This window comes from Falco naumanni, chromosome 14, assembly GCF_017639655.2.
Source record: "Falco naumanni isolate bFalNau1 chromosome 14, bFalNau1.pat, whole genome shotgun sequence".
NCBI lineage: Eukaryota > Metazoa > Chordata > Aves > Falconiformes > Falconidae > Falco > Falco naumanni.
In genome coordinates this window covers 3,613,360-3,635,291 of record NC_054067.1, presented here as the reverse complement: position 1 = coordinate 3,635,291, position 21,932 = coordinate 3,613,360, and the positions used below count along the sequence as shown (strand labels likewise).

The 21,932-nt window shown below is 42.8% G+C and overlaps 1 protein-coding gene across 4 annotated transcripts in view; it reads right to left on the bottom strand.

Moving 5' to 3' along the window:
- AMOT (angiomotin) overlaps positions 1-21,932 on the bottom strand; it is a 61,225-nt gene that overhangs the window by 20,689 nt on the left and 18,604 nt on the right. For 2 of the 4 annotated variants that reach the window (XM_040614491.1, XM_040614490.1), the window contains exons 2-7: positions 18,958-19,117; positions 13,915-14,080; positions 11,599-12,517; positions 4,661-5,114; positions 2,692-2,836; positions 1,226-1,318 (exon numbers count right to left, since the gene is read on the bottom strand). In XM_040614491.1, the coding sequence (XP_040470425.1) occupies positions 1,226-1,318; positions 2,692-2,836; positions 4,661-5,114; positions 11,599-12,470 (1,564 nt within the window). In that variant the 5' untranslated portion in view covers positions 12,471-12,517; positions 13,915-14,080; positions 18,958-19,117. The remainder of the gene's footprint in view (positions 1-1,225; positions 1,319-2,691; positions 2,837-4,660; positions 5,115-11,598; positions 12,518-13,914; positions 14,081-18,957; positions 19,118-21,932) is intronic. The other 2 variants (XM_040614492.1, XM_040614489.1) reach the window with 1 other exon arrangement.

Genomic DNA, 21,932 nt, shown 5'->3' with positions numbered 1-21,932 from the left:
AATGAGCTGCTGACAGTGTTAGCACGATAAAATGTATTGCAGAAAATGGGTAGAGATGAGACAAGGTGGCATTATGCCAGCGGGTATCAATCAGTGCCAGCAAGCAGTCTGTTTGTTAATCTCTAAGTGCTTGCAGTAAGGCTTTTGGATGTTTTTTGTTTCAGACTTCTCCCCAGATGAGTACTGCTTCACTTGAGAAGTGCCTAATGCACCCCTAGAAATGCTGGGACTGATGAAATGTAGCACTGTGGTTTCCATGTTCATCCAAAGGGAGAAACTGAATGTGAGGCCTCGCTGCTTTGATCTTCCCACCTCTCTGGGTGAACCTATGAACCTCAAAGTCCACCCAATCAGTCTGAATGTGAGACTAAACTCACAGACTTTCCACTGCCACCAGGAGTTTTGAATTCACACCCTGACAGCCATCTGCTTGCAACGTAAGCCACAAGGCATAAGCTGAAGGCAACATGAGAGAGGGATACCAGCATTTGTCAGAGTAGAAGCACTGTGTGTTACAACACAGAAAATCTCTATTTTGCAATTTTATTGCATTACCTTTTTATATAACAATTGGAGAAAAGTGAGCATTGTCAGAAGGGTGGAGTACACTCTGGGATGAGAGAAAAGTTGGCTCATTGCCATCGGCCTCAAGACAGTTCAGTACAAAGAAAAAGCAGCATTTCACATCCCTCATTTTGGTTTGCCTGGTGATAAATCCACTGCTGTGGACAGAATTCATGACCCCTACCCAGCCCAGCTTACTGCAGGCAGTGTTCATCCTTTTTATTTTTGCTGAACTGGATAGGGCAGTAGCAAATTAAAGAGGAAAGAGACAGGAGGCCTATCAGGTTCCAGTCCCACTGGCCTTAACTCATGCCAGGACTCTTGTCAGCCTGGAAAGGTTTAATTCCAAATTTCAGGGGACAAAATGGGTGGAAAAAATATCCTGTACATTATGGGGTAAACACTAATTTTACAGTTCAACTGCAAACTAAATTTGCCCCAAGATCTCTAATAAACGCCATCAGATGGACTTTATGTACTGACAGAAAAGGAATTCTTGAATCCTTCCTCCTTTCTCCACTGCCAGTTTTGGACTGTCACTGTCCTGATTTCTCTCCCAGTAGAAAACCGACAGCTCTGAACTATGCCAACCTGCTGTATTATTATCATTCCCAGGATGACTGGAGCATTTCTACTGACCCATAATGACTGCGTAACTCACTTTGTGCAAAGAGTTGAGAGATGGTTTTCCGATTGTCTTCAGACCCCTCAAATTCTTTCTCCGCAAGCTGCTTGTTGGCTGTCTCCATACGTTCTGCAAGAATTTTCAACAAAAGGAACACTAAGTAATTAAAACTTTCAAGCATCAAGTCATGTCTGCTCAGGACATTTCTAATGCAAGCTAGGGGAATGGATCTCCTAATTCTACACAGCCAAAAGTTAAAAGCCCATCAGAAGCTAGCACTCACTTTTGCAATGTTTCTAATTATGTCCTTGAGAAAATACTCTCAGTGAGACAAAACAGGTTAAAGTTCCAAAGAAATTAGAAGTTTATTTTTTCCATTTTTTAAAAATAAGACACCTTATTTTTTCCACCCAAATAAATCTCACCATGCAATTAAAAGATTGCCTTATAATTATCCACTAAATCTTAATAGCTAGAAGATTAAATCACTGTTTCAATTACCTGACTTTAGGGAAAGGTGTAAAACCCTAAAGACAGCTTAACAGTTCTTCTGCTGCAGGCTGTTAGAAATTTGTATCAGTCTACGAAAATAAGACTGAAATGCTTATGCTGTGTTTTATTATGAGTAAGATTATTTAACGCAGGCCTTTGTGTACTGTCCTGGATAGCACTGGGCACTGTATGGCCTTACTTCTTGGATGCAAAACAATTTCTGGGAACACATTCTTAGTAGGAGACTAGGGGCAGTGAGAAGAGATGACACGTAGGACAATCAGAAGGCTTTCATAAACAAATCAAACTTACAGTTTGACTGACTGATTGTGCATCCTTAACACATCTCAAATTGCAGATTTTTTTTTTTTCCCTTTCAAACTAATGCTTAAACTTTTACCCATGTTAAGGTCAAATACCCTTCAACATCACTCTCCCCTGCCAGCTGTCACACTGCCTCAGCCTCTTAGCAAAAACCAGACACTAATAACATCTCACTCTGGAAAAGGAAGGGAGATCCAAAAAACCAGATGCCTACGCTGATAAGAAATGACAAGACCTTCAGGAAGAACAGACAGTCTGCAGTTTGTATGTCAGTGCAAAAGGGTCACTGGACAGGAAATAAAGTGAACATGCCTGGTGTGGGATTAGGCAGTCAGCAAAACGTCTTTCCATTTGTATAAACCAAACAAATTGTACAAATTGTGCCTAGGATATAAGACAAGAGAGAATTCCAGGCTTGCATCTGGTTTATGGTATTTGGCTTATCACATGTTTCTTCTCAATGAGAAACAGGCTGGAAATGAGAGACTACAGCACTCTCCTAAACCTGTCTTTTCCACACTCTCAGCAAGCCATTAAAATCTCAAACTACCGACTATACCTGAGAATTCTGTCATATACTAGTTGTGATGACACACACAGTGAATTCTGCGGCAAAACACTGTCCTGCCAAGTGAGTACAACAACAAAAAGCAAAACATGAAGAACCCAAGTTTTACTTCATTCACCTCTCAGATCCCTGTTGAAATCATGAAGCCTACGAATTTCTCCTTCCAGTTTGTTCCTCATGGCCTTTTCCAGGGCATCCCGCTTAGAGGATGACTTCTCCAGGTTTTTGTATGCCTCTGAAACTTGCTGAATTTCTGTTTCCAGCTGCAGTGGAAGTGAAAACAAGCACTTACTGTTTTATCACTACAATTTGTTCAGTCTCAGAAAGCAGATTACTTTCTCTCCAGTTTTCTTTATTGAAAGAAACCTACAGCTATACATCAAGTGAAACAACAGTCTCAGGTTTGTGATGGATCCTTCTGTATAAAAAATACCAATGGCTGAAAAAAAGATCTGGACTCTCCTTCCAGACTCTAGCTCTGTTTCCCTGATATGATGAAAGCATAAATATACCAAATCGAAGAAGTGCAAATGTAATCTCATTTTTTCTAAGACTGGGGCAGTTTGGCACTCTTACTAGTTTGAGTGAGAAGTGCTTATATAAATAGCTAATGTGGCATCAAGTTGGTTAAGTAAAATACAACAAGAAAGGCAGACAAAACTATGCTAAAAAAATGCCAGCAGCAATGCTGCATTTCTGATGAACTCTGCAGCTCTGTAATTGTTATGGTCCAACATTCACAATAAAACCTCCACATCTTCTCTGTGCACATTTCTACAACTTAGTTGTGCTTTTAAATATTCAGTTTACTAAAGTGGGGGGAGGGAAACATTTGCAGTAAAATATGTTTTATCCATCCTCCTAGCCTTCAGTGTAAAGCTTCTCTGATCATCCAGAGCAGAAGGAGATTCACTTTTAACTCTCCTTAACAGGCATGGCTTGCACTGCTATGGAAGTATGGATCCACAGAACTGCAAACTCCATCAGCACTGCCTACAGCAAGTGACCCAACAGCGGGGTGGAGGGAAGCACATTTTTATCCATCTTTCATTACCAGGAAGCTGTCAAACATTTCTCTAAAGCATTTCCTGGCCAGGAACCTTCCCAGAAAAATACAACAAAATGAACATATGTCCCTGGAAAGAGGTAACATAGGGAACAGAGTGTGGAAAGCCACACTGGTCACCTGAACTCAAAGAAGTGTTTTGAGCAGCCACAGATTTTTATGGCCCTGGAGACTGCTCAGTGCAACAAGCACAGCAAGGCCCACAAAGTCCTAAATTGCAAGTCGCATCACCCTTTTCACAACTGCAAGGCAAAAAGCAAAACTGGCCTGCTGCACAGCTTTAAACCACTGGTCATCAACAAGTTATTTCTATGAGGCTGCAATGAAAATACCTCTACACATGCACGTTAATGATGGGTCTCACTGGGACTTTTTTTTAAAAACATTTTAGCATCACTTACTCTACTTGTTTCATAAAGCCAAAGGTAGCAAATAGCTCGATCCAAAACAAGATACTAAGTTTTTGTGGAAGATGCATAGTACTGAGAGAGTGACAAAAGAAGTGTTAGTGTCAGTCCTGCAGTCCAAGTCTCTTTTATGAAGCCGTAGCAGCAGTACTTGCCTCGCACACTGTCCTACCAACCAGTTTTGTAGCAATGTCCCCTGTTGCCTCTTTGAGTGACTATGGTCTCATGTACTTTCCAACAGGCCCTTCCTGCAGCCTCTAAAGTCTTTTAGACTGATGGGACAATGAAGCCCCTGCTATCGTGGACATAAGAACACTAGCTTTAATTTAACCAAGCAAGCCAAGCAGTAGGCCTGTTCAAGGCAGCTGATGAGGATGCTCCTCTGAGCATGGTCAATAAACTGTCAGAATAAAACTGAAGGTTGTGATTCTGCCTTCTGACAAAGTTAAGCTGATGCCTGAAGGGACAGGATACAGACTAATCAATCTGCATATAAAAGACTCTAAAGTAGATAATCAATCCCTTAAGCAAGGAATGTAACAGTTGCAGATCAGATGATTCAGTCATGGATGATACTAGACACAGGAGAGTGCCTGATATCCAGAAACACCCACCTTCTGCAGCCGGGCTACTTTCTCATAACACCCATCCAGCTCCTGTCGTAGAGACCGGTTCTCTTCGGACAGGATTTCCACCATCTGCTGGGCCCTGGAAACTATGGCAAAAGGATCTACTTGCATCTGCTGATATGGGGAAGGTATCTGCTGAGCCCGGGACATTACTGAATAGGAATCTCCTTGCTGCTGCTGCGGGCCTAGGAAGGGCTGACATAGTCGGTACAAATCTCCCTGATGGACTTGGTTTGACAAGAATGGCTGCTGGGTCCGTGGCAGAATGCCAGGATCTCCCTGGCTTGGAGTCAGAGGTTGCTGATGCTGGGAAGGGGACAGCCTGGAAGGTGGCGGAGACTGAAGCAAAGTCAAAGATCCCAGGGATGTCAAGGAAGAAGTTGGACTGTGGTGGTGAGGTGGTCTCTGTTGTAACTGCAGCTGCATATCTGGGTTCTGCCTGGAAAAGAGAGCACAGAAACTCCATCAAAGTCATGCAGAAGATGGTGCACAAACCCAGTGACAAGGCATGAGATGACCTGTGTAGCTACTATCCACAGGTCTTCCCACACAAAAGACTCATATGTGAGGTTTTCCTCATTTTTATAAATTGTTTTTTTTAAAGTTTCAAAATCAAATCATTATCATAGAATATATTCTAAATGCACAAAGGTCTTTCCTCTTGAGTCTATACAGAAATACTAAAAAGAAACTCCATCAACAACTACTGACCTAAATTATATTTATAACTCTTTTCCACACTTTGTGGATAAAATGGCTAAACTGAGGACTGTTAGGAATGGGCTGTCCAGAAATGTGCCAACTCTCACAGAGAAAACAATGAATTTTCTTCTGCAATTCAAGATACAAAGTTAAAGGGACTGGCTAAGCTCTATCCTATTATGCCAGCACCACTGATTCGAACTTTCTGAAATATCAACCAAGCAGCTGCAGCCTGGTCAAATGGGACAGTTAAACAATCTGAAAACCAATCAAAGAATCAGAAGCAGCCTTTTGATTCAGAGTCACCCTCAGTCCTATGCAGTAGGTATGTCTGCTGCTCCTAACAATAACCTCTATAGGATACCAAAGACAAATCTAGCAATCTATAACATATTTGAGTCTGTCATAGAACTAACTATAAGCTGCACCAGCTCACATTTCCCAGAAGCTGGAGATCCCCAGCTCAACTTCTGCTGCATTAGTCAAGTAAGAAATCTCTCTTAGAACACTGCATGGATTTATCGTGCTTGGATGACCTCGGGAGGCAGGTTTTGCTTCCTCTGCCAAAGACATTCAACCTTTAACTTCTCTGCACGTTCTTTATTCTAACAGTTGAAGTCACTCCCTGTCCATGCTGGAGCCAGTCTCTTCTTAAGCACAGACCTTAGCCTGGTGCAGAGCCAGTCTGGCAGTTCAACGCATTCTGAAGCACTCCTGTTCTTCTGATAAAATTTCCCATCCTTTGGGATGCAGTTAAACTCTGCAGCTGGAAAAGCATATATTGTTGTTCCGCCTGGCCATAGCTGCTACAGAATACCCCCAGGGTTGGCTGCGTTCACAGGGAGGAGCCTACAAGCTTGCTCTGCTGAGTGCAGTAGGGGTACTGGGTATATGAGACAGCCCACAGCACAGCTCTCCCACCGCACCAGGAGCATCGGTGGCACGTCAGTTGACAACGGCAAGCACGAAGCTGAACTGGGAACTAAAGTGTTACACAACAGGCTTCTCAGCCAATGTGCAAATACTCAGCATCATCCTTCCTGTTCTCTGCAGAAAGAATGCATCAACTCTTCATAACCGTCCAAAGAGGAAACGTCTGCATTACTCACATCTGGCTGGCAGCACATGTAGGAGTCCGTACATTCTCAGCCCAGCGCAAAGTTCGCTATTTCAATATCATGCATCTTATGTCTTATTTTCCCTGCTTTCCAGCAGAGAAGGTGCACAGAAACCTGCAAGCTCATGTTCAAACTCCTTAATGGTGAAACAAATCCAGCCTTTGTCAATTAGGAAAAAACAAATAACGACTGCTTTAGTTACTGTTTCTCTCTTTCTCACACTCAGGTGACTGTGGTCCCTGCCAGCAACATCATTTCAAGAGCTGTCTTTCCCCAAGAATGATCATATGCAGCATGCAGATCTCAAGGGTCATGCAGAAGAGAGATGTGCAATTAATTTCCTCAGGAATGTTCAGTATAGTAGCAGCAATTTGGTTCCTCCCCTCCTGGGAGGTCAGCTCTACTTATTGTTGCATTTATTTCATTACCTTTATTTGCCAGTTCTCATAATGAAGAATGAGGCAAACCAGTCACACGCCATGCTCAAGGTCATCTGGTTTGTCTCAGGTGGTTTCCAGCAACTTTCTCAGCTCAACCAGTTACATGCAGAGCTAAAACTTCACATCTTCAGAAATCACTCATCTCCTTGAGCTTATTCTTCACCTAACATCACGCACCTCTGTTTTGACATTATAATCAATTAGGGAATAACCTTGCTGTGACATTTAATCTATGATGACCTACAGAGGTTAGATCAAAAGAGATACATTGCCAGTCTGCCCTCGTGGATGCAAAAACCCACCTTTCCAATTGTGAACCTACAAAATCCTCTCCAGCCTGAAAACAACTTGAAGCAGTTACTCAAAGACACTGACTCAGCTGATCTCAATGTGTTAATATTGCAAGCCTAATGAGGACTATTTGGATGCCAATGTGAACAATTTGAGCTATTTAACTAAAGGCATCTCGTTATTCTGCCATCAGAAACACATGGGCAGAATCTTGCCATTTCTGCAGGACCTGAGCACTAATGACAGGAACATAAAGATGGCCAAGGAAAAACAACAGCAGCTCAGTTCTGAAGGGACCGTCTTTGTACCGACATGCCTGGTAATGACTTTTTAAAAAAACTTATTGTAAAGAACAACTCTAGGAAATCATGGCTGAGTATTTCTAAACAAGATACATTTCCAAGATTTCCAGCATCTTGGCACTCACATGCGATGCCTCTTGTAATCTTGAAATTATACCAGTCTTGTGGGTTCAGGCTAAAACACGAGAGCTGGGAGCCTCTAGTTCTGTTGCGTTACCAACATCCAAAATGTCACAAATGCGTTTACATTCCTAGCAAAATGAGATAATGTAGATGGGGTAATACATCCTATCCTTAAAAAAAAATATTTTAAAATCCTAGTAACCTCACAGTGACAGCTAAACCCTTTAAGATCTTGTATGCAAACGTTTACATACACATTCAAAGAACTTTTTAGCATCCCCACTACTTTCAATTTTGTCTTACATAAATACTTATATATATAGTGGGTTCAGATTAACATGAGAATTGTGGAATTTATTTCTCTGCTAAAGCAATTTTGGACTGAGATTCAGAAAGGTAAATGCACACGACTGGACTTTTCAAGATTCTAAAGACAGACTGCAAAATTTTAAGGTACAAATCACTATTGGAGTCACCTAACAGAATTGCTGATAGAATGGTAGTAGAAACTTCCCTCCATGAGAGAATCAGTCCTCAGGTAACCCTGCCAGTAGTAATCAAAATCATATATAAACTAACCACGTCATGCAAAAATGCAGAAAGACTCTCAAAATAAATGGAAAACAAAATTACACATTCTCCTTCCATTTGCCTTAGTGTCATAAAGACCTGAAAACCCCAAACAGGAAAAAAGCTCAGAGCAATAATTCCCGCAAGTGTTTGAAGTTTGAAAGCATAACTTCAAGGGCCACTTCATTTTGAAGACTATCACACGAGAATCTCTGCTTCTCTTACAGTCCCTGGTGCGTATCGGAGAAACACACCACGTGGGCCAAGTACAAACCTGGATTTATAGTTATGCAGCTACAGAGGTCACATTAGCTTTTAAGTCATGAAGACAGAGATATGCAGTAAGGGCAGCTCTGCAAGCAAACACAGCCATCAGGAGTCCTGAGGCTGCCAGGATTGCAAACATGAAGTCACGCAGAAGATCGGCGGCTAGAGCAACAAAGTGGGGAGGGCAGAAGAATGACAAGAGATCAGGAAAGGTCTCTGGCTCGTTAAAATTTTTTCTGCCTCCCCAGCTTCTCCTTGTTTCATGTTCAAGAAGCTACAGTTCCCCTCTCTTCCACAGCCCTCCTGCACACACCAGGAAACGCTGACTGCAGGAGGGAGCAGACTCCACTTGATTAGACAGCTGAAACCAAACCAATGCATTTTTGTTCAGCTTCCTAATCATACCTGATTGTCCCCCACTTTGATGCTGCTCAGGGGAACACAGTGCACAGAAGTGATTTACTAATTATGGGCCAAATTCTGCAGACCTCCTTCTCAAAGTTTCTCTGAAGTCAATGGGATTAATCACCACAGCAGGAGTTCGGTCATTTGGGCTCTGAACAGAGGATGGCGCTTGAATCAGAGAGACAGCAAGCTTCCTCTGCACCCAAAACCGCATCAGCAGGAGCCCCTTGCCCGCCATCTCTTGCTGTTCTGCCACAGGACACCCTGGAACCCCATAGGACACTGAGCCCAAGGCGCCCGTCTTCTCCTCTTAGAGCTGAAGGTTTGTTTTCATCACCAGTGCTAAAGTGCAGTTCAGATACTGGGGAGAGAACAGGATTTTGGAGCTTCACATGCAGCCAGCCCTCTTCTGAACTTTCTCTAAAATTTCCAAATAACAGCACAGATGCCTCCGGCATGCCCAGTATTTACATTAAACCAACATCATTATGAACACATACGTGTTCCCAAACTTACACCGCCCAAGAGCAGGTGAGGCAAACTGCTTGCAGACTGGTTTAAACTTACCACACAGCCCATTCCTTTCCCAGACTGGGGAGGGTGAAGCATGAGAATGCTGTGAATTCCCCAATGTTTATCTTGCTCAACGAGTTTTATTTAACCGCATCGTTAGGTCACCCTCAAATTCCCCCGAACAATGAGGGGGAAAACCCGCAGAAAAGGGTGTGGCTTCACCAGCAGAAAGAAGGGGCTTTGTTTCCTTGACGCACTGTTCAAAAAATGCACATATTTACCAATCCAAATTAATCCCGATAAACACTGAGCTGCAGTGCAGGAAAACCGGAGTCTCTGAAAATACTTTATCATCCCAGCGAGGCTGCAAAGACACTCGTCAGCACTGCCTGGTGTGAGGCAAATGCACTCCCGAAAGTTGTATGCCTTTAAAATCCTCACACCACTACCCAGCTGCACCTTTAGGAACACAGAAGGTTTCTTGTCTAAATGACAGTTTCTCTTAAAGTGTGTAGGAGAGGGAGGGGAATAGAGGACTCGCTCCCTTCCTTTGCTACGCTGCTCTGTAATTTATGGATTAGTCTTGCAATTGTTCTACTGCTTCAGCATTTGCTTGCAAAGGAAACCTCTCCTCTGTGCAGCTATTTAGGTTAAAAAGTAACCTCATTAGATTCCCAATGCTTTGAAGACAAATTTCAGTTGCTTCCCCTACTGGAAACCTTGCCAGCTGAACCTTTCTCCTCCTCCCCCTTCCCCCCACCATGTTCTTTCAAAGCAGCCAGGATCCATCCAATACAGACAAAAATCACCCTGTCTAGAGGAGCTGACTGTTGGCGTGTTTTCAAATACCTCTCCCTTAAACAGCAAGCAGGCTACGTCTCAGATTCGCTATATATAATATTATGAGTATTTCTGATGCAGCATAGCCGTCAAGGATCTGTTTCCCTTTCCTGTGTGCACCGAGATTTGAGGCCTTTGAATTTTCAAACACATTTGCAACGAGCTTCTACAGTCATTACCCCCCCTAAACCCTTTACTTCCCCTTTTCCTGGCCTCTTTATTATTTATTTAGCCAGATCAAAGGGCCTTTTCATCAGGCTTGTATGCTGCTGAAGTCATTTCAGATCACAAACAATGGTGGACAAACTCTGAAAATAGCTCCCCATAGGACTAGGAAGGTTCTGAGCAGATTCAAATTCCCCAAAGCTCAGGCTCTGTTCCCAAATACAGACTGGTTTCTTCTTCATGCTCCCCTCAAAACACAACACAGTATGTGCAAACACAAACGCACAGAGTCCTCACCATTTACTCATTGTAGCAATGCCCTCCTGTTGCTCTTTTGTATTACCCTTTTAGCTTCAAAATGAGGCCAAAATACCGAATCCCACCTGGTCTTGGACTGAGATGAGATGGTAAGAAAACAAGTCAAGCAAAGCCGTATTTTTAGCCCAACTGAATAAAACTTCATCTTCACCCACACGGACAACAGTGTTCGGCTCAAACCAAATCTAGCTCCTTATCTAGAGGAAACCAGAACATTTCAAATGATGCAAGGAAAATTAGCAAAAGCTAAATAAGCAAGCTTGGGATGAGGCACAAAGCATGCTCCATTTTCCACTCCTATACTCTGGTCCACTGAAAATAAAGTCTGAAAAACTCAAAAGGAAGCCCAGGTCATTTTTGTTACCTGCACCATTATTGCTTTCATTCACTTTCTCCTTTCCTTCATAGCATTTAGATGCAGTTTAAATCTTAAAAAACTCTTTTGTCTGAGCAGATGTAATTAAAGAACAGCTTAAGCCTTGCAATAAGTAACTGCAAGTTTCTACAATGAATCACACCATCACTTTGGCTTTTGCAGCAAACCTTTTGTAAGGCTCTGGAGCCTCAGTATCAAACTTCCTCATGCCATAAAATCAGGCTGGCTTCTTTTGTTTTGGTTGGTTTGTTTATTTATTTATTTATTTGTGTTTTTCTTTTAAAAGTGTCAGGCCTCTCTAGTTAAGCTACTGAAACAGGTTACAGCCCTTCCAGACACAGCCTGTAGCTGAATACAGTATGTCATCTCACACAATAAAGATGGAATCTTTCCTGAAAGAAAACCCGCCTCAGGAGTGAGGGCGATGGACCGAGTTTTTATACCGTCTTTCCTTATGTGGCTGTCATGGCGTTTGTCTTAAGATCTTGCTTACCTGACTGACCCATACTCGGGGGGATGTTGATACCTCATCATAGGCCCATCAGATCTTCCCTGCTGGCTCATGCGATGATCACTATAGAAATGTCCCGAGTCCTGAGGTTTGCAGTTCATAGACGGGGTGGACACATTTTTGTAAGGATACTCTGGAGGAGGACCCCGCTGCTCCATTCCTTTCATGTTGGGCTGGGAAGGGGGCTGCACCGAGTTCTTGTAGAACTCATTGGAGCCAGAATTTTTATAAGGGTCGCTGGACTGCTGAGGAGAAAGCGGAGAGAGGGGGGAGAGCGGCGCGCTCGTGACAGGCGCATGGGCCTTGACACCACTGGTGGCCAAGGACAGCTGCATCAGCCTCTCGCTCAAGGAGCGGACATGCCCTTGCTTGAGGTCCTTAAGTCCCTCATCCTGGTGGACCTTCCCTGGGCTCACCCGCTGAACCGTGGGCCGCCCTTCAGTCCTCATCTTTTGGTTGGTGACCCCTGTTACGTAGAACGCTGCCCCGACACTAGCGTGCGGCTGGCCCCTGAAATACTGCGACTGGACTTTGGCTTCCTCGTAGGTCGGGAGATCCTCGCTGTTCTGAAGTCGCGGGGAGAGCTGCTTCTCCATGATGCTGTTGTCCACCTGTATCTCCTGGCCCTGGGGCTCCTGACGGGCAGCATGAGTCACAAGCTGGTGGTCCTGGGAGCTCAGCCCTTCGTTCTGAGATGCTGGACTCCCGGTGCTGTTGAAGGGGGGGGCATTTCCTGTGGCTTGCTGGTGTAAGGCAAGAAGGTTACGGTTGTCATTTGGGTTTCCGTATCTGAGCTGCTCCTGCAGCAGGCGCTGTAAAACTGTCGTAGCTGCTTGCTCTTCTGAATTCCTCATCTCAAACTGTGGTGCCTTTTGGGTGGAATGTAAAAGCTGCCCTTGACCTAAGGAAAGGAGACAAGGTTATTAGGCCTGAGTGGATCAAGCAAGAGACATTTAAGAGCAATGGCTTGAAATACAGAAAAAAAAGCAGGTTAGATTACCAAAGGTTCCCATAACAATGGGGGTCATTAAGGCCCTTGACCTAAGAAGGACTTGCATGCCAGGGGGCATAGCCTTCAAAGGTGATGAAAGGTGACTTGCAAGTTTATAGGAATATCAATCGACTGCAGGCTGTAGGTATGCATGCTGAATGCCTCAGACAGCAAGGCTGCTTTCAGGCAGAAAAGAGACCGATAATTCACAGGATGATGGTAAAAATGCCTGTTTGCTTTACACTTAGGGCTACCAACAGTGAAATACACTTCCCATATTTGCAGGCAGACAAGGATTAAAGGGTGAAATCAGCAATTTGTCAGCTTTAAGGAAAAAAAAAGAAAAAAGAAAGAAAGAGAGGCCCATTGAGACAGTATATGGTTCAAAGGAAGTAAAGAAATCTCTTAACTTAGATCATTTAAAGCAATTAATGAATACCTCGTTAGCCAGCAGGTTTTTAGAGTTATGAAATACCCAGAGTGAGATCAGCACCTAGTCTCCCTGCTGCAGACAACACTACATAGTGGTGCAAGCAAGGACTATGTAACTTCCTGCTACACAAAGGCAACCAAATCCTCACACATCTAAATATCATCAGCTGAATGCATGCAAATGCAAGAGGAGGAAAAAGAGTTGTCTGATCTAAGGAACAGAAAAAGGCCTGAGTGGCAGGAAAAACACTGTGTGCCAATGAGAGAAACACAAAGAGCCAATGTCAAGCACATCCTAAGTACAGATTAAGTCAGTGACCAACAGTGATTACACTTCGTTCAGTCTCCCAGTGGAGTCAGGAATTTGTCATGGAAACTCAAGCCCATTGGCCATGAGTTGAAATACCCAAAATTAATGGCACCTTTGAGACATCTAACTAAAAGCAGAGCTACTTTTGAGCTAGCACAGTTCAGAATAGAGAGTATGCTTTACTTGCTGGCTAAGCTGTAGCTCTGCCCTGACAGCAGAACACACATTGGCATCTAGCGTTTTGTCTTGACACCTTTTTTCTGTTTAACATTGTCCCTTAGTAAAAGGTAACTTGCTCCCAACAGTTCGTTCCGTGGCAGAACCAGGGATGGACTGCAGGAGTCAGGAGACCTGAAGGGTCTGCTTTGTTCGGTGTCTCCACAACCACCCAGTTTCCTCCCCGAGGCCAGCCTGCCGCAAGCATCAGAACCCTTTTGCAAATGTTAAGGAAGAGAAAAGTTAAAATCCACCTCAGTCCAGGCTGCCTCACCAAACTAGGGATTCAGGCCCTATTAACCAGCCTGGCACATGATTCTTCTGAAATCCTGTCTGAAGTGGCACATACCTATTTCCTTCACTTTTACTTCCTTGGTAAGGAGGAGCAGTTCTGCCACATGGGGGGACGAGCACAGCCTTCCTCCTGCCAGTTCAAACTCTCCACTCGGAGATCGCTTCCGTCTCCTCTTCAGTAGGCCAGATCACTTGATACTCTCCTCGCTTCCAAAATAATTCTGAGGAAAGGATTGAAAACATCATTTTAATCAGCAGATGAGACCCTAGAAATAACAAACCTTGGGCCATATTTCAGACTTTTCTTTTGTAGCTTCTTGTTTTCTCCCAGAGCCCAACAATTTTGATCCCTTTAGGATGAATGAACGCCCCTGTCCCTAGCAATCTACTCCAGCTGCTGCTTTAATCATGACAATTTCTGCTCCAATATTAAACGTTGCCAAGTAATGCTCTGTCCCATCTGTGCCTCCAACTGAAACAGTGATTAAAACCCGCTAATTCTTTAACTCCATTGTTTTATTTTTTGCTAAGAATGAAAGCTGCAGCACAGATGATGATACCCTTTGCTTACGGCTCCTTTTCCAGTGGTGCTGTGTATTTCAAACTGTATTAGCAGAAATCCTTTGATGAAAGGTGATATGGTTAAATGCTTTATAAACTTCTATAAATTATGCCTCAGAAATGACTGTGAGAATGACCAGTATACAAATATTGGCTTTGTTTTACAGACTGGGAAAGTGAGGGGAAGAAAAGGACGCTGACAAAGTATATGCCAGAAATATATTGCAGTGCACAGCTCTAATTCCCAAAACATTCTTTAATTATGTTACTTTTCTCTTTCAGAATACAAAGCACTTAAGAAACTTTAACCATTGAGGGGAGAATCAGGAGAACATAGAAAAATGTGTGTTTAGGCATGTCATTCAAGAAGCAGTTAAATCTAATACAGAAGGTGCCCTAAAGAATAAGGCAAATGACGCAAAAGAAGTGGAACATACTTGTGCACTCGGTGTGCTTATACCCTAAGGACAGGCAATTAACATAGAACTAGTGAAATTAAAAATATTCATTGAAATGTCTTATTTAACTTAATTTCCCAGAACATTGCAAAAAACAAAGTGAACAGATGTAGCGAAGGAATGCAGACGTGGATACTTCTGTCTCTGTCTTATTATGGCACACATCCACACCCAACAAAAATTATCTCAGATCTGCAAGTTAAATACTTGAGGTGTCAACAGCAATTTCAAGGCACATGAACAATATCTAACTAGAGAACAAGGCTGTGTTGTGCGGTATGGTACTTCAAGATGGTGGTTGAAAAAAACATCTAATGTCAAATTCTTAACTGGTGACTTAGCTTGAGAGGGATATATTGAAAACAGCTGCCAGCAAATATGCAGTAAAGAACCTTTAAACCAGGCATTAAGATAGCAGATAACCAGAGCAATTTCTAGCCTCTTTTCCCAGTGCTGCACAACAGAAGTTAAGGATTCCTTGTCCCCCTCCTACCAGTATCATCACTAACTCTTCTTTTTTTTTTTTTTTTAATTTTTTTTTTAACAAAGTTGCCCTAAGCAACCCTTTTTATTAGAGCACAAAAAGGCTTTTATTATGCAATATGATGCTGCCTTTTCCACCCAAAGATTTCTTTTGTCTCAACTGGAAAAATCTAAGGGGTGGTGGTGTTTATTTTTTTAATACAAAGATACAACCCAGCTTGAGATTCTGCCTTCTGCCTTAAAGATTTTCTCAACAGACAAATTCAATCTGTGCATGTTTAACTCCTTCAAACATTCAAGGAAGCAGTTCTGTATGCCACCATTTCACACAGAGTTCCACTTCACAGCAATACAAGCTTATTCTGCTGATCTGATGAAGGCAGGGCACAGTTCACACTGAAAGTATTTGCTGGAACTGAATACTACCAATTTTAGTGTGCATGTAAACTAGGAATCAGCCTGGAAAACCAAAACAAAAGGTGGACTGAGATACAATATGAAGATATTCTGGCCAACAAATCCACTTTCTTTAAAGACCAACTGTTAGCATTAAGACTATTTTTTCGTTTTATCCCATCATTTTTAATTAACAAAGAAAACCTTCTGCAACTAACTTGGGTGGCAGCATTCCTGGGATCTCCTTTCTGAGCAAGCTGGAGTTAAATTTTCTATGTAATGAAACACAAAAGTGAACCATTCAATCAGTCCTGAAGCCCATGTGTTATTTATTTGGATACCAAACTCTGTTTGTGTCAGGCTCTTCCAGCAATTTCAGTTTTCAGTGTGCCAAAGATGGAAATTAGTGAGATGCACTGGAAAAGTTGTTATGATAGAGCTGGAAGGAAAGCAGAATAGGTTCTGTAGACATTTTAAACAGACGTATTTGGGTGGTTAGCCTAAATCTATTACAATGGATATAATGAATTCAGATTACTAACAACTCTGCAAAACTGTACTGGCTTATGGATTGGAAGGTGCACTCTTCATAACCACAAAGCCCAGAAACACCTTGCTTTTCAAGTGGAAAATTCAGTTTTAGATCAATTCTGTTCCAAGGAACCACTGTGAGGTAGATTTCCCAGGCTGAACTGGTTTCTCAGTTTGTTCCTGAGCATCATAGCTCTGTCATCTCGTTACCTTATTCTAACTTCTAGTCTGAAATTATTCATGGTAACTTTATATCTATATGCTCGAGTGAAACATCAGAGTCTAGAACTGGTAGAACTAACACAAGAATTTCAAATAGTGTTGCATGTAACCATGCTGAGATCAAGAACCAGCACGAAAGGGGAGATAGCATAAGTACTATTTAAGAAAGAAAAGACCTATGTTTGCAGGGCACTGTGTAAAAACTTAGTAGCTGAGGTTTCTGTCTTAAACATCATGTAATTATGCACAGGAACCTTGCCAGTCCCTTGTGAGGAAGAAAGATTAATGAAGAATTTTAAATGATAATACTGCCAGGCTGTAAGGAACCAAAGCGGCACATTTCTGTACAGCATGCAAATATTTTTCAGCGTTATAAAAATAAACAAGCTTAGACAAGTGAGCTACTCACCACTCTGTGATGAGTGGCAGTAATGCTATAGCTCAATTAACCTGCATGGAGCAATAATAACCTCACAACCAAGGAGAAGTATCTTTCTTTAGCTTGTGAAACTAAGAGGAATGCAAGAGTCCCTGTGAGGACAGCCTGTATATACTTGCCCAGAATTACTGCTTAGCCAAGAACTTAATTAGCTTACGCATCAGGTGGGATGGGAACAGGTTCACCACCTCAAAAGAGCTGAAGTACAGTTAAGCGCTTTCAGTTTTACTACTAAACTTTGTGTCACTCATATAGAAAACAATCCAGTGACAGTGACAGACTTCAAGCTCAAGCAGCTAAGCAATTCTATGTGTTTCTTAAAAGGTGTGCATGTGATACTGCTTATCCTGGTGGCAACAGGTGATGGGGTGCTATCAGTGAGGTGAAGTCTTCGGTGGCTTTTTTAGGTGCAGAGTTATCTTCAGACATACCTGCACACTGTAATAGAGGAAGGGAACCCAAAACATAGATAGCATAGAAAGGATTGGCTGTGAAGTCTCCAGGCAATCACAGAGACCAGTTCACATGCCAGGTCACCCACTGGTTAACAGAAATCTGTCTTTGCTACATGGCCTACGCAAAACCCAGCAGGCTGATTGCCTGATCCTGCAAAATTCACTTAATAGGACTGTCTGTAAGACCACTGGAAACATGGCTATTCTGCACACACACTCACTTTGAAGTGGCTAGGAGCACCAGACTCACAGGGGCGAGGTCCAAAATTATTTAATGAACAGTGCAGGTTATCACTGAATGCTCTTTGTATCACTTCAGTCCTACCCGAGGAGGAGGAAGGGAGAGAAGACACACCAAGACAGTCCCTGAGAATAAAGGTTCCCAGCGTCTGGCGCCAACACCCAAACCTGCAAGGCGGCACACAACAAATCCCAGAGCTGCGATAGCGTTTTAGCACCTGCTCCTAACCAAAAGTGGCTTTCAGACTCCAACCATAAACACTTCCCTAGCTTTCATTCAACCATCCCGTCCCTGCTTGCCTAGATCTGCTGACTGTGGCTCAGGTGATCCTGGAGGGTGGCACTGAGCAGGTGCATGGAGCAGCGCCAGCATTACTCATCTTCATACCAGAAGGACCAAGTCACCGGGCAAACAAGAAAAACCTCCTTCTTTTAACTAAAAACAAGAACAATGTCACCCGGAGGGGTGCAAATAATATGCATTCCCATTACATTAGATCATCAGGCAATTATAGCGAGAGGCCACCAGAACACCCAAAGATTGATCACAGTTCTACCAACTCTCTAGGCCAAACAGAGCCCACCTTCAGCAAGGACCAGACTGCCTCGCTGAGCCACTAACTGTTCTCCAATGCTCATGGGATTGGGATGTGGGCACAGAACAGCACAAGAAAGCCTGGCAGGCCTGAAGAAAAAGCAGCAAGTCGCTTGGTCTGGCTTGAGATAAATAAATCAAGGTATCAGCATAAGACAACCCCCTCTATATAACATCTCTAAGGAAAAAACTGAAAAAGACCTTACTTGACCTTTGAATTACTGCTCCCTCACTACAAAGTATCAACTTCTTCACAGGGAAGTACCTATAATCTTTACCAATATAATTTAGGTTTTGTATTACAAAGAGAAGAAAAAAAAGAAAAGAGAAGAATAAACACTTACAGAGCCTGGTATAAATAGGAATGCTTTATGGCTTTTAAGCATTTTGATAAGAATGCTATGGAATTTCAAGTTCCTCCATAAAATTTCAAAAGTCAGATGGGCATGAGGATTTATTCTGCATATACTGGTCTAATAGCAAAACCAGTCTAGGTATATTCATCCAGCTGTTTTTATTGGGAGTATTTCTACATGAATACAACACACCATGCAGTTACCTAAACTGCTGTGCAGCACTACCAAGCACTACTCACACATCTGCACAGACACAACCCTTCCGAGGCACGTACTGCAATTTCAGCGTATTTAAGGAAACACTAATTCCAGCACAAGTAACAGAAGCTCTGCTACTAACTTCATAAAGGCCAAGATCTCACCTTTTAGATGTCTTCTTGATAAAACCAGATCAAGCTTACACAGGTTTAGTCACATCAGGTCTCATTTCAGAGGACTGCCTCCCAGCGCATACCAAGCACGATTCATCTGCTTCAAACTTCACAGCTTTCCAGTAATTATCCTTGTAGAACTGGGGAATTGCTGCAAACCCAAGCCACAATTTTAATTCAGCATCAAGTTTTGTTTTGTCTTTAAAGAATGCTCCACTTCTTGCTGCTGCTAGCACTCAGGCAGCGCCCTGCTTCTGTCGTCAGCAGCCCCTGTCCCACAACTATCCCAAGTATGCCTCAGCACCATTTTCATTGCATTGTGTGGTTTCTCCATTCCTTCACTGATTTAGTCCAGGCCTCTCCTCGGGGCTCTCAGATAATGAAAACCATGTGAGAGTAAAATGTAATCTTCAAACACACAAACCAGTTTCATGTGCATTATCAGAAGGGAGCAAAACGTTGACAGTGCATCATTTGTCCCTACTGATAGGATCAGGCTGTTTTAATTGCTGGTGAGATAAAAAAAGATTAGAATCACCATCTACATTAAAAATGAAGTCAAAATTCGAACCTAAATGCTTAAGTCCTGAAAACAATGGAAATACAATCCCTGGACAGATAGATCTCTTTTATGCTACCTTAAGGTACTTTTTCCTCAGATGTCAGTTGTGGCATCCTGAAAATTTGTATCATAAGTTGACACAAATAAAAACCGCAGGTGGAGAAGGGTGTAGAGAAGAAAACAATCACTACTGGCTAACTTTAGCATGGAATTTTCTGGCTTTTTCTAGCATTACCACAATTTCAACTACTTTAAGCCCCCATATGGAGGAGCTCTTCTTATTTCACAAAGCAGTTTCACAGAATTTAACGGGACCAGCCACAGAATATGGAAAGCAAGGGGGCATGGCCCCTCCTTTTTCAAAGGGCTGCTTTTTATTTTTTTTTATCCTTTATAAAATGAAACAGTTAAAATACAAGTAACTTATCAGTTGTCAGGCAGCATAACAGAGCTGGCAACGCTCATTCTGAGATGCTGTGACTCAAGGAAGGGAATCACAGATTGGTTTGGGTTGAAAGGGACCTTAAAGACCATCCAGTTCCAACCCCACTGCCACGGGCAGGGACACCTTCCCCTCAACCACGTTGCTCAAAGCCCCGTCCAACCTGGCCTAATGCAGTATTGGAACAAGCCAGGATCATGAAACAAGCCCATTTTGTGATCTCAATGGGTAGCATGGGGTAAAAAGATGGATCTGCATTTTTTAAAAAAAAAAGTAAAACCCAACAGAAGATTCAGACCACCGAATTTTTACAAAGCAAGGATGTTATAAAAGTGGTTTACATGTTGTTCTTTTATCATAACCACCTGGGGGTTTCATGTGCACCTTGTAAAATCTTTAATTACTTGTAAGATGATTAATTAAACCTCACCACCACACTGGGAAGAAGACATTACTACACTCTTTTTCGCCCAGCGTTGATTGGCTAAGTCCTGGCTTACGTTTATGTTTTTGTTGCCACAACTATGTCACTCAGGGAACTGATTTCTTGCAATGTAACTATTCCAGCAACCACTCTAAAGCAGATGCAGTTACACTAGGAAATAATTGGTTTTAGGTATATTACTTAGGAAACCTTGTGTAAACCATACTAGCAAAATTTCTTCCTTGCTAATGTAAACCTCATCACGAGTAGAAAGATTTTTCCACAACTGGAGTAGAAAATACTTTAAGCATAGATCCTGCCTAAATGGTTTTGATCAAGGATGTAGGCATCCCAGAACTTGTGCAAGCAGAAGGCAGGGGAAACTTTCTGAGTATTTTCTATAGCCGGACAAGATACTTCTGCAAGGTATCCCCAGCTGCTGCAGAAACAAAAAGTCAGAACTACACAATATTCCCCTAATGAAGGAAATCTGCGTGTTCATGTTTTGATGGTGCAGTGTCAGCAACTAACAACACACAACGATCTTATGCCAGTCAAGCACCAAGACGTGCTAAACTGAACTTCACTGAACGTGCAGAAACCACAGGTAGCACATTGCTCCTTAAAAAATCCAAATACTGACCCTTGCCCCAGCTCCCATTCAGAGCTGTAGCCGATGCCAGCAGCGCTTGCAGCAGGAAATGCACTGAGCTCTCGCTGCCCAAGGAATGCGGCTGCTAGGGCCTCGCTCGGGCTGGAAAACCTGCTGTCCTGTGTCTCGCAAGGCTACGCGTAGCTGAAGTGCTCCCTCAGAGCCGTCCGCCTCCCACAAGCACCATCCTGGGCTCCCATCTCCATTTCAGCCCTTGGAGATTGCCCCACGGCACGCGAGCAGCCTGCGATGGGGCCACCGCTGGCCTCCCAAAAAAATTTTCTCTTGCCATCCCTACTTCCCCAAATCAGAATCATTTGCCAGGTGGTAAATCCACGTTTCCCCCATGGGTGCTAAGATTTTTTTATTACTTTCTTCTTTTTTTTAAGCAAGATCAGAGTGCTCCACACCCAATCCCAACTTGGCAACAGCAAAAGCTGGTTTTCTTCACATAACTTTGGAGTGCTCTTTTCTGCCTGCTCTCTACGGTTCCCTGATCTTACCCAAAGGAAGGGTGGAATAGACTACGTAATTGCTCTCAGTCTCTTCAACCTTCATCATTCCACAGTAAAAAGTATTTCAGGTTCATTTTTACCCAGTATGAGTATCAGCATCCAGTTGTGATGACTTCAGTAAGCTACAGACTACCGATCCCTTGTGCACCTCCACAGGCTACCTTACACTGGGTTTATATCCTGTGGCTCCAGAAATATGGAGTTTCAGCTTTGTTTCTTTTTAAGAAGACAATGGGAAAACTAGGAAGATCTGTTTTCCCACCCTGTTTTTCACAAGCCCCACAACAAGTCGGGCTAGCCCTAGTATGAAGCAATAAAATTTGTTTCAGCTGAACAGAGAACCACCCAAATTAGAACAGCAGGAAAAGTCC